The 12447-nt window shown below is 49.2% G+C and overlaps 1 protein-coding gene across 11 annotated transcripts in view; it reads left to right on the forward strand.

The window, feature by feature from the left end:
* LOC105191426 (secretin receptor) overlaps window positions 1–12447 on the forward strand; it is a 35314-nt gene that overhangs the window by 19421 nt on the left and 3446 nt on the right. For 9 of the 11 annotated variants that reach the window (XR_003112652.1, XM_025297159.1, XM_025297161.1 and 6 more), the window contains 6 exons: window positions 1018–1105; window positions 6374–6458; window positions 9443–9549; window positions 10133–10291; window positions 11290–11384; window positions 11810–12138. Coding sequence is in view for 10 of the 11 variants with exons in the window: in XM_025297159.1 (XP_025152944.1) it covers window positions 1094–1105; window positions 6374–6458; window positions 9443–9549; window positions 10133–10291; window positions 11290–11384; window positions 11810–12138 (787 nt within the window). In the remaining variant the exon portion in view is untranslated. The remainder of the gene's footprint in view (window positions 1–1017; window positions 1106–6373; window positions 6459–9442; window positions 9550–10132; window positions 10292–11289; window positions 11385–11809; window positions 12139–12447) is intronic. The other 2 variants (XM_025297164.1, XM_025297165.1) reach the window with 1 other exon arrangement.

Consider the following 12447-nt stretch of genomic DNA (forward strand, 5'->3'; position numbering starts at 1 on the left):
GACCATTGCCAATTTTGCGAAATTCACGGATTCATGGTCTCCATCAATTACACGAGCGAAGTTGATGCGTCAGGCAACTTGTAACTGACCCCTTTGATGATATCCTCGAATTGTCCGAACAAATTGCCAATTGTCTCGTGCTCGTTATTTTCGGTTGCGGTAATCGCTTGCGGCTAATGATCGTCGCATGCTAATAATGTAGCGTAGACGATGAGGGAGGGCGCAGTATCGCGAAAAAGAGAGGTGTCGTTTGCTCGATCTACTAATACACGACTAATGAAATGACAAACAAGGGCGTGTCGAGTCATTTCCTAGGTATCGTTGTCAATTTGCCACATCGAGATTTCGTCGAATGGCTCCCGCACGATTGTTCATCGACCCGCCTAAATGACCACTTTCATAATTAATCTTTGTATGGCTTGCATATAGAACGCGATACCGAACGGCAAACGCTGTTACACAAGCCCTCTGCTCATCCTTGAGAGGTTTCCCGCTTATTAGGCAACGTATATGTTGTACTTAATGAGACAATTAACAATATCTCACGTGGTAATTAAAATTGCATCGAGTCAATACTTTACGACTGACCGAACAAGCGCCTTAACGCGAGATTCTATCGAAGCTCAAAATATTGTCAAGGCTCAATGCGATCGCAATTTATCGAACATTACGCTCGATATTAGCAGCCGATTCTCGCGGTTATTCGACGAAAAGCCGAAGCTATGTCAAAGCTTCCCTTTATGACGGAAAGATAATCGGCTGTACTACCGCGTACTCCGCGACAAACTCATTACCACGTGTTGTGCAATAATTAACGTTCCACATTTCTCAAAGATGATATACTCGAAAAGCAAGCGCTGCTAGCGAATATAAAATATTTGGAAATTATTGACGCGCGCATACGCGTCAGTGATTCACTGCATCGATGGCGACGACAGCCGATTGTAAAAAGAGAGTCTTCACGTGCGATACCGCGAACAATGATTAATTAATAACGCGCGCATCAATATGTTGCAGAACGGCTCGCACTGAGGATCGAAACGCGTACAGCTGAGAGAAGAATACGCGAGGGACGATAATTCAAGAAGCCGCCATGAAGTCACACGTGAGTAGCGACAATCGCGTTACCTTAAAAATAATTCGCGTTAATGCCGCGATATTTCTTGCTCGCGCAACAACTTCCCATCTACAGGAAGGTCCAAATTTCGGACTAGCGTAATTTTCCGAAAGCATCAAATATCGAATAAAAAGATCACGTATGACTCTACACATATCGGATATAATTTTAGTATTTATAGTATCGAGCGGACTATGACATAAATATCATGCATAATAAAGGCCTGTGAAAATCCGAGATGAATGTTCGTCCGACGTCAATGGACGTCGCAATCTTCCGGTCTGCCGAGGTCGACGCGAGAACTTGGAATTCGCGCTTGCATCTGCTTCAGAAGACTTAGTGGACGCTTCCGACGGTATATATAAATCTTCGCAGACAGATAATTCGTTAAATATACTCGTCAGGGACTCGATTGCTCATCGGAAAATACCAGCCGACGTTTTTCTTGGCGAACGCGCTGGGAAGTACGGGAAGACGCTCCGTCAGACCGATATTTACAAGTCGTTCGGCCGACTTTCTGCGTGCAATGTCAATTTCACTTTCCGGACTCTTTGCTTCGCGACAGGATCCCTGAAAACTTCCGGATGAAACCTGGATTACCGAAGCGGGAAAACTTATGAGAATTCGTCGGGAACTTCGAGAGTGACGATGATATTTCTAACCTGTGTGTGTGCGTGTGTGTGTGTGTGTGTGAGGTGATGGGCAAGTGTGTTTCAGTTTCTTCTTATTTTTTGCTTCCTCGCCTTTAAATCGGACAGCGATCGCGCGCTTTTTCGAAGTAACGCGCACTATTTGCCATTAACCCATGTTTGCCGCTGGTCGTCGAGAGAGCACTTAATCGCGGAGATTACGAGCGCGGTCACTTAACCCGCGGATAAAGCGGCATTATGCGATCCGCCACGAAAACCACGCGCGGAAAAAGCTTCAAGTGGTTCGTTGACTGTAACAAGTACGCTATTTCCGACCCCGTCGCGCCGCTCGCTTCGTTCTTCCGTTCGGCGAAGCCGAAAGTGCGTCAGCTGCAACGTGCGTTTGCAGTGAAATTTTACTTCACTTTTATCCCTGATCCAACGATTAATTTGACCGTCCAATCGTGAATAATTTGCATTTATTAGGCCAATATTTGCAAAGTTAACCATTGCATATTATATTATTGGCTGAAATGCCACTTTGGCTTTAATATTTATACATGCTTGATGGATATATCTATAGTGCCACTTATATATTTAACGTAATAATAATAATATGTTGTACGTTACATCGGTCAGCACAGAATTCGTATCAATTCACATGATAAACCAGAAAGAATAAAAATATTTTCGCGTAACGTGTAAATTGAGGATTGACGATCGATTCACTTGTCCATAAACAAGATGCAAAATATTCTGTAATTTTTTCCCTCATCTTCGGGACTCCCGTCCCTCAGGTATCTCGCAGTTAAAGAGGATAAAGAGGCAGAGCGAGATACTTCTCAGAGACCTCCTTTGAAATATAATGCGTTTGTCCGTAGGTAATTTATTACGGCATGCTTCTAATGATATCCTCGAGCTTTGGCGTGGACAAATCTTGCAAGCTCTTTCGCGAGCTTATTCGCGTGTTTTGCGCGCGTCAAACGGCAACTTCAAAGCTTCTCACTCTTTCACGGCAGGAGCTTGCGAAAGCTTAGCACGGACCATAAATGCTACCCTTAGAATGATAACGGCGAACGTGCCATAATTTTCCCGCATGCGGATTCCCGCATGGAGACACATCTCCTTCGGCGGCACGTTAAAGTGCCCTTTGCTGTACTCCGGCAAAAGTTCGCGCTGAGGCGAAATTTCGCCGAGGTGCTCGATTTCGCGACAATGAGGTTTTCGCGGTACTTCCACTGCGAAAACTTTCTTCCGGGACTCGTGCGTTGATTTCGAACAGCGGCTCGAAGCTTCCAAGCACGCAGCTACCTGGCTGAGAGACGACCGTTTCCTTTAATTTTCCACGACTGCGCGTGTTAATAAATAATTTCGATTGTTCTTTCACGGACAATTTCCGTCCTCCCCGAGGAGGAAGACACCAGTGTCAACAACGGTGTGACGCTATGTGTCTTTGCTCCTCTCTCATTCGCCATGCTTCTGATATTTCAGCGGCGCATCATTTATTTGTACGCGTTTACAAGTTGGATACCGCGTGGGCGGTAAATCTAAACTACCTCACGCACCTGTCATTCCAAAGAGATGACGTGAAAAAAATTCAACGCGGCGTGCAGCACACTATTTTTCGCACCGCGCGGAATGCTGCTTCGCGCCACGTGACGCGGAAATTGTCACGCTGTATACCTGAAAATTCGATTTTGCTACGCATCAGAAAACGACTCGCTTAAAGCATTTAAAGTGCACGCGTCGGAATTGCTCGGAGCGCTCCTGACATCTCGATATCTTCAGGGAATATATATATATATATATACACGAGTATATGTAGTTTTCTTTTCGCGAGGAGGATATTTTTCTTCTCGTATCTTACGATCTGTTTATCGCCAGTGCGAATCGCGTTCTCTCTGTGAAAGAGGCGCGAGTCGTGGATTACATCAAGCGGATATTCGCGAGAGCGCGAGATCGAACTGCCGAGAAACGGTATTTCGCACGCGTAATACCAGCAATCGTCCGTTATTGATGACCGTCGTTCGTTTCCGATCGTTCTCAACAATACGCTGACGAGTGTCCTCTCAGCAGGAAAGGTCGGAGCTCGGAACTTGAGCGAAATCCGGTTCCGATATATCAGTTAATCTTCCGTACGGAATGACCGTTTATTTGCCGGCCTAAAGAGAAGTTGCCGACGACGTGCGAACGCTCGTTTAAGTTATGTGTGTCACTGCGCGAGGCACGAAAGCACCCCTGCCTACTTATAACAGTTATATAGAAACGTATAAAAATATTTCCCGAGAGAGAGAGAGAGAGAGAGAGAGAGAGAGAGAGAAAGAGAGAGAGAGAGAGAGGAGAGAGATGTATAAGTGTGCACTTTCCGGGACAACGTCGCGTTTTGAAACGCACTCTCTCGAGCGCATCCTCTCTGGACGTAAAATTATACATAAAACGACTTAAATAAGTGACTACTCTATTAACGAAATATACAACGGATGCATAGAGAGAGAGAGAGAGAGGGAGAGAGAGAGAGAGAGAGAGAGAGAGAGAAAAGAAACTCATAAGAAGGAGACGAGAAGGGGGCTGCGTTGCAGATTCGTGACTTTCGCGCGTTAGGTGCAGAGTTTATTTCGAATAAGCGACCTAGAATAATCGCGCGCCCATTTCATGGGAGCGTGCGTGACGTGCGGCAGCGGCCTGGAAAAAGTCGCGGAGAAAATAAACAATTTTCTGTCCCGTCCCGTGCGGACTCGCGCGTAGTGACACGTAGAAGAATGCGCAACGGACCGTTTGGATAGCTTCCCGTTGAATTTCCACGCCGAGCGCTCGGAAGAAGTGGCCACGAACAAAGTAGCATTCGGATTCCGCTCGGATTCCCGTATTCTGTCTCTGGATAGAAGCCATATTCGCGGGAAGCTGTTTAAAGCGTCTCGCGGCCGTGTTCCGCGATATTTAACCCCTTCCCGGCGGCTCCCGATCGAGCAAGTCGTCGTCGGTGGTTCGAGCGAGCGAGCGAGCGTCAATTCAATCAGCCGTATCTCAACAGGATGCTCAGTAATAATAGGAATAATTAATAATACAATAATGAACTGAAATGTCCGGCTCATCACGGTGCGCATCACGGTGCGCATTATATTCGTAAATATCGCATGAATGCATTTAATTTCTCCTGCAGGACGTGTGTGCGTGCGCGCACACGGCCGCACCGCGACGAGTCTCAGTGGCGGGGATTTCTGCATATGTAAATACCGCGCTGTTTTGAGTACTAATTAACAGTTTGGTAATCGGCAGAATTAAATCGTGCGCGACTGCTGATAAAAATTGGTATACACATAGAGATGGTTTTAATTAGTCTTACGTTGAGAAGCAAGTTCTCGGCTGAGGTTTCCTTCCCCTTCGTCGGGTGATCGAGGGTGACCATTTAGTGATGAAACTAAGCGTGTGATGAAACACGGGTGATGAAACGGAAGTAGGGAAAGCGAAATGAGAGCGAGCGGCAAAACGGTAAGCGACAGAAGCACACGCATTAAAATTGACGCTGATGGCCTCGACGTCGCTGCGATATATGCGAATGATGCTTCATCGAATTCGAGAGAGCTTAAAGCGCAACGTCCGATGAGTTAAGCTTTGCCGATTCTCTCTTTTTCCCGTCGCGCGAAAGAAGAGTCGAGTAATTTCGCTCGGAGAAAGTCTGCGCGATCGAAAACACCGGGTGCAAACAGTGAAGTCGAAGATAGGGGGTTCTGTCAATCGCAAAAATCACAAGAGCGCTTATTCAGTTTTTCGCGCTCGCGCTGAAACGCATGCGAGTTAACGTTTTTTTCCCTGCGATTTCAATATACAGCCTGAATACGGAGGACCGGCCGTTCGCAAATTAAACACGGGGACCCGGAATATTGCGACAGACCTGAAATATTTGAGCGATAAACGGTATTTCCATATAAAGGGCATACATTTTTTTTTCATTTAACCTCGTTTTATTTAAGCCCGTACATTTTTCCTTTAAATTTAGAAAAATGTTCAAAGTGAGAACAATTCTAATAAAAGATGTATTTACTATCTGTTATTATAATCTGATGTAGTGCGACTCGGCTACAAATTCTCCGGATGATCTGCATTTAATTTAGTCGCATATGCATGTAATGGGAAACGTACGAAGCGGCTGCAAACGCGAGTGAACGAATCGGAAAATCCTTGCGCTGCGGCAACGTTGTTGCCATCCGTACCGCGTCTTTCCTATCCTTCCAATTTTTTGCAAATAATTCCTGCAGATATTCCTGATCGATAAATCCATCTCGCAGATGTTCCCGCCGTAATCACCTTAGATCTGGGATTCGCCGTTCTTAATCGAGAAATCGATTTCCTCGACGCGTTGCTCGCCGAGGTAATCCGGCATTTGTCAGCGCCCGAGTGGAAATTTAAGGGTGTTTTAACGACGCAGCGAATCAGGAAAGGTGACGCGTTGCGAATGAAGCAAAATCGACGAGAATAAATTGTCCGAAACGCACGTACATACTGAACGTGCATACGAAACTGACGTTTCTCACACGCGGATCACAAACTGCCACGTGCGCGCGATTTGCATTATAATTCAACGATAAATACGAATATTCATTCGCGTCTACGTTGGATTTTGTTCCAGAAGAACAGCGACCTCAGTCGGGACCAGGATCTGATGCTCGAAACGGAGTTCAAACGCTGCAATCGCGGCAATATCGTGGAAGCAGGCAAGCGAAAAATACGATATGTAATAATTCCGCAAACGAGACGCGCGTGCGAGAGAAAGCGAGAGAGCGCCGAGCGCCGATGTCGAAACAGCGTTGATATTTCAGCGTGTAGGACGCGCCTGTCGCCTCCGGCACGGTTGCGCGATTCAACGTGCGTCCAGTAAATCTCACATTGTATGCATGTTCGTGGAATCTTGAATTACGCGTGCACGCAAGCTTTGGGCGGATCATTAGTAATCGCCTCATTAGCATGCCCGCGATCTCTTCGCGGCGTCTTCGCGCGTATCGCGCGGAAATCGCGAGAGCGATCGATCGCGGCGATACCGCGCTCGCGTTTTAATCCCGCTCAATCGCGCGTTAATCGCACGAGACAGTGCGAGCGACCGAATCGATCGGTTGGACGCATCGGCAACGTGAGGAGACGTAAATGTACGATAAGTTCGTCGATTAAACCGCGAATAATTATCGCGGGGGACAGGATAACGCGCGTGGTTGCAGGACGCTGGAGTATCCTTGATGCACGCTAATAGCTTCGACTAGCTCGATTAGCCTCGATCGTTAATTGCAAGTTAGCAGTTGCAATAATTATCGGTATGGCGCATAATTAGAAGTTAATTATCAGTTAATAACTGGCGCGCATAATTTAACCGAGCGCTTCGAAATTATCAGCGGAGACTCGCCCGGCTGACATAACACAGTTTCGGAAACCAGGCTGCGTGTGACGTCGCGTGTCGCGTGAATACTTTCCGCCGATAATTTCGCGATCGCTACCACGACCGCGTGACGGCTCACGCGCGGCCGGCAATGTCGCCGCTTTTGCTCGCGTTAGAACGCGAGGCGTGGACGGAAGCCCGCGGAACAATTGGAGGGGAAAATTCAAAGGCTATCAGCGGGCCGCCATCCAGCACCCGTCGCCGACGGCGACGGATCGCCAGAAAACGCGCGTGGACTAATGTCAGCCACGTGGTTTTGCGCTCCGCCGCGTGTGTACGCACAACACCGTGGATAAACAGCGCCCATAGAATGCCTCCGAAGCAATTAATGTCGCAGTTAATCTCGCACGGGGCGTTGAGTAGTTCGGGCGAAATCAAACGCGCGAGTCGCGCTGACGCCCCAAGTATTAATTACATCAATATGAGTAATGAGTCGTGGGGTCCCGCGCGAGTCCCATCGCTATTTATCGTTGTTTCCGCGTGTGCGTGTGTATATTTACACACACACACACACGCGCGCACAGTAAAATATGACACAATGGGAGACAGAATCGTATGTGCACACACGGATTGTCGTCGACGCGCTCGCCTGCCTTCGGCAGAATTGGTTGCCTCGTAAATTTGCATCGCGCGATTTCCACGATCCGTCCCCGATAAACAAACGCGGACCAACAAATATATCGCGGAGACTCGCGCGAGAGAACTCCGCGCTCGTGCGGTGTGCTCTTGATTTCTCAGTTAACTCGAGGGAGAGAGAGAGAGAGAGGGAGAGAGAGAGAGAGAGAGAGAGAGCGAGCACAAAGTTGCGATAATATTTACGAAGAAGTGTTGCGCGTTTGATCCCCGCACGTTCCATTCCGCGGGGATTTTACGCAGGCGAAAGAAGAAGTTCGTCGAACGCGCTCGCTCGTTAAAGGTTAAAGGATATATAAGTTCAAGGAGAGCGGTCTTGCGAAATTATAAATTAAGGCTCACGCGCGCTCTCGCGCTGTCGGAATCGGAGGTGCTTTTCAACGAGCTTTCACGCAGCCGGAGTCGAACGCGAACGAAAAGTCTGTGCCGTTGCGTTATTCCCGTCTCCGGCCGAGAGAGTTTCGCCTGTATTGACGAGTCTCGCGCCGTGTTATGCTGTTAGGTTGACCGGCGATATCCGCGCGATCGAGAGGCAGCGCACGATTTTCAAATTGAGCCGCGCGGGCGAATGCATCGGCATGCGTTGTTCGGCGATACGGTTCGGCGGTGGATGCGTACAACGAATGTCGATAATACCGCCCGCGGCATTGTTTCAAGTAAATGCAGTCGCCTGCTTCTATTGCGACGCATATAGAGCGGCGGCGGCGGCGGCGACGATATACACGTGGAAATGAACAAATGCAATTTCGCTTCGCGCGCATCCGGCATCTTAATGGATTCTCCTGTCCCCGCGGACCGCATCAAAGCGAGCCGAAAGAGCAGGCAAATCTGCGCAGGAGCGCGACACGTTTGTCGCGCTACTCGGCGAATCCTCGCGGACGACCTCGACGACGACGACGACGATTTTCGCGATCCTCGCCGGAGGGCTGCTCGGGCTGCAAATGACCACCGATTCGCCTGGCTCAGCCGGCGCATTTAATAATAACGACCGCCGTGTGTGATCGGATCTATATATCGCGCCGTGTCGCGCAAAGGGGCAAATCCATTATTTCCATAACTGTCGAGGCGAGGCGAGATATTGATACGCATCGACATATCCATGGATATCCATGGCCGCACGTGCGGCAGGACGAACGCGGCCCGCAGGTGTGTAAAATATTCGGTTTCAGTGGGGATTATCAGGAGGTAAACCATACGCAGCAGTTCGGCGGGCGATCGCGGAATCAGAGTTGCGCGGAGACGAGAGGCCGATGCGAGCCCACGCATAATAATGACGCGGAAACTAGGGAAACCTCTCTGCGCTGCTATTTTCATCATCGATGTGAAAATGAATGAAACGCGAAACTCATGAGATCATCCGTGTCATTGATTGTTCTCTGGCTTCCAAAGCGGTTTCGAAGCGGCTTCTTTTGCGGTACTCGAAGCGCGGCCGGCGGAATAAGTTTCCGACGGATTTCCGCGACGAAGTCAAGTTCTCTCAACGGGCATCCGCTGCTCGTTTTAAATTGCATGAAAATAAGCTCGGACCGTTTGGACGACGGAGCGGCGGTGTCGCATTTGGCGCGCTTCTCTCCCTCGCGTGAAAACTCGGCCCTCTCACTCGCGCTCACGCTTACGTCTTAACGTAAACTGTTTCAGGCTGGTGTCCCGAAACTTGGGACGAGATCTTGTGCTGGAACTCGACGCCACCTGGGGAACTGGCCGTGCAGTCTTGCCCATATTATATCATAGGGTTCGACATCGAGGTAACACCCCTCGGTGCAGCGTACTTCTCCTTTCTTCCCTTCATTCTCACGGAATTGACGCTTCGCTGGCCGCGAAGCCCGCGAGCGGATATTCCGAACGAAATTGCAATTTTATATGGCGGAGTAACGAGCGGAGAGCGGATTAATATCGAGACACGCGCGGAGACGTCGGTGAGAAATTTAATCGGCTGAATTTCTCGATCTCTGGCGACGCTGTCTTAACGTAAGCACTCCGGACGGGGGAGGGGGGGAGGAGGAGGGGGAGGGGGGACACAGGGTGAAATTCATTTTTCAAAGTCGGATAATTGAAACCCGCTCGCGGCACATTTCGCGGCCGAGCGCAAGAATTTACAACACACACCCGAGCTGTCCCTCCACTCCGGAATCTGTATTCCATTTTTCCTCCACGAGGCGGGGATTTGATTAGCCGTCATAGTTCCTTCTTTTCATCCCGTAACGAACACGTATCCGTTACTCTGGACTCGCTTACGTTAGCTCCCGGACTAGCGGTATCTCGATATTCCGAGGAAAATAATAAGCTCCGGAGCAACCGAGATAAACGCACTTTTCCCGTGCTTTTCAGGCGGACGCGTCGAAGCAATGCATGCCGAACGGCGAATGGTACTTCAACACCGTCACCGGCATCACGTGGAGCAACTACAGCCAGTGCTACCGTGAGCAGCTAGTCACCGTCTTGATGAACATATCGGATGTACAGGCGAACAACGTCACTCTCATCCGGGTGAGATAAGTTAATAGATACTCGGGGGACGAAAGTGAGCGATCGTTCCTCGTTAAGTAGACCACGTGGGCGATTGATATTATATTCGGCTAATCGCCGAACACGGTATTCTCGAGAGTCAGCCGGTGAGAAAGAGAGGCGGAGATGAAGAGATCGATCGGAATCACACTGACGCGACGTGACGTGACGTCAATTGTCCTACTCGCGAGGAAATGAGCGCTATAAAGGCCGACGCCGACGCCGACGTCGACGACGACGAAGACGTTATCCACCGGAGCGTCGCCACGTTTACAGCGCCGAGCACCCGCGGGGTTCCCGGGGTCTTAGATGATAATGAATCGAGCGGGCGCGCAAATTAGCCAATAGCTGCGACGTAATGGTGTTATCGGGTGGGCGGGCGGGAAGGGGGCAGAAGAGCATTCTTCTCCCCGACGGGGCCGAAGGTAGAAATTGCGCGGGGGAGTTTTCGCAGGGCCACGACGAAACTGTGACCGGAAGCAATCTCCTTAAGGATCGTAAAGCCGCGCATCACGCCCGTGAGATGGAATGCACAATGTGCAGACGTGTTGCGTCCTCGATGAGAAATAGCAAAGGATTACGCAGTGGGTCGGGCGGTTCCGCGGGACATTAATTAAACGTAATTTCAAACTTCTGCACTTCTCATGGGGATCACATTCGTAACGACATTGTTGTTGCGCAAGACGTTACTCGGGCTAATTGGATTACTCGGTCTAGACGGCACTCGCAATTGGTCTCTCGCAAGCGGTCTTCATTGTTCCTTGTTTTTGACAACTCGCCAACTCGGCCAACTTCTCGGGTTTCTTCCGGTACTTCGCGCAGGCAATTCTTCGAAAATGAATCAGTGCGATCAGCGCTCACGGGCGGTGTCTCGTGGAAATCACTTTGTAGCTGCTTTGTAGCTGTAGCGAATTATCTGTAAGTCATAAATTAATGATGATCGATTACTCGTTTGCTGAGAACTCGGTTGTGTGTTGTAGAAATTCTTCCCGATCGTGAAGACCATCTCGAAACTCGGCTACACAATCTCGCTGTTCACTCTCATCATCGCCTTTTGTATCTTAGCCACCATCAAGTAAGCATAACGTGATCGTAGTTTCAATCGCACGCCTAATAAAGGTGCGCCTTGCTCTGTAGATGTGCATTTTCTCGTCGGTGTAGTCGCGACGTTAGTTAAGAAACAATTAGTCGACCTTACAGGCTGTTCGGAGGTGTTCCCCCCCCCCACTAAATTCCCGTCTACATGTCCCCTTTCGTTATTTCAAGCATATGAAGAATCGACCGATGAATATAAAAGTATCGATGAGTGCCTAACGATTTTTAATGTCGTGGCTACCGCTGAAGAGAGTGTAGTGAATTTGCCGGCGGTCGGAATGCGGTCGATCGCGCAACTGCTTTAATTTCAAAGAGAATCGCGCGTCGCGGCGCCGAGATCACTCGCGCTTGTGTGGTCTACGCGAGTCGCGTTGCCACTTCAAGTTTGTCTCCCACCGGACGTAGGAAGTTGCGATGCCCGCGGAACATATTGCACATGCACCTGTTCGCCTCGTTCGTCATGCGGGCGTTCATGGCGCTACTGAAGGACATGCTCTTCGTGTCGGGCATCGGGCTGGCGGACGTGGTGATCAAAAACGGTGACGGCTACTGGCTGGTCGATGAGGCGGAGAGCAACTGGCACTGCAAGATGTTCACCAGCCTGTGGCAGTACTTCATCTTGGCCAATTATTCTTGGATCCTGATGGAGGGGATATACCTGCACAATCTGGTGATCCTGGCGCTCTTCACCGACGCTAACTCCAGCATCGCTGCCTACATCGCTTTCGGATGGGGTGAGCGAAATTAACTCATATAAAGCGCATGCGGTAAAGGGACAGGGCAGGATCAACAGGAGAGATTGAGATTAATGAGAAATCGAAGCACCCTGCGCGGAATTCCTTACTGATTTCCTCGCGGAATCTCTTCGAGATACGGATACCTTCAATTAATTTTAATTCAACTCATCTTAATTATCGTAAAGATAGTTAAAAGAGTCATAAAGCCTGTGCAGAAAAGATGTATTTCAAAATGTACAAGACCCCGAGGGAGGAAGTCAAGTTCTTGAAGAAATTCGACGTCGGCTTTTGCTCGAGAAAAGTTGC

Source organism: Harpegnathos saltator, unplaced genomic scaffold (assembly GCF_003227715.2).
Source record: "Harpegnathos saltator strain DR-91 unplaced genomic scaffold, Hsal_v8.6 scaffold171, whole genome shotgun sequence".
Classification (NCBI taxonomy): domain Eukaryota; kingdom Metazoa; phylum Arthropoda; class Insecta; order Hymenoptera; family Formicidae; genus Harpegnathos; species Harpegnathos saltator.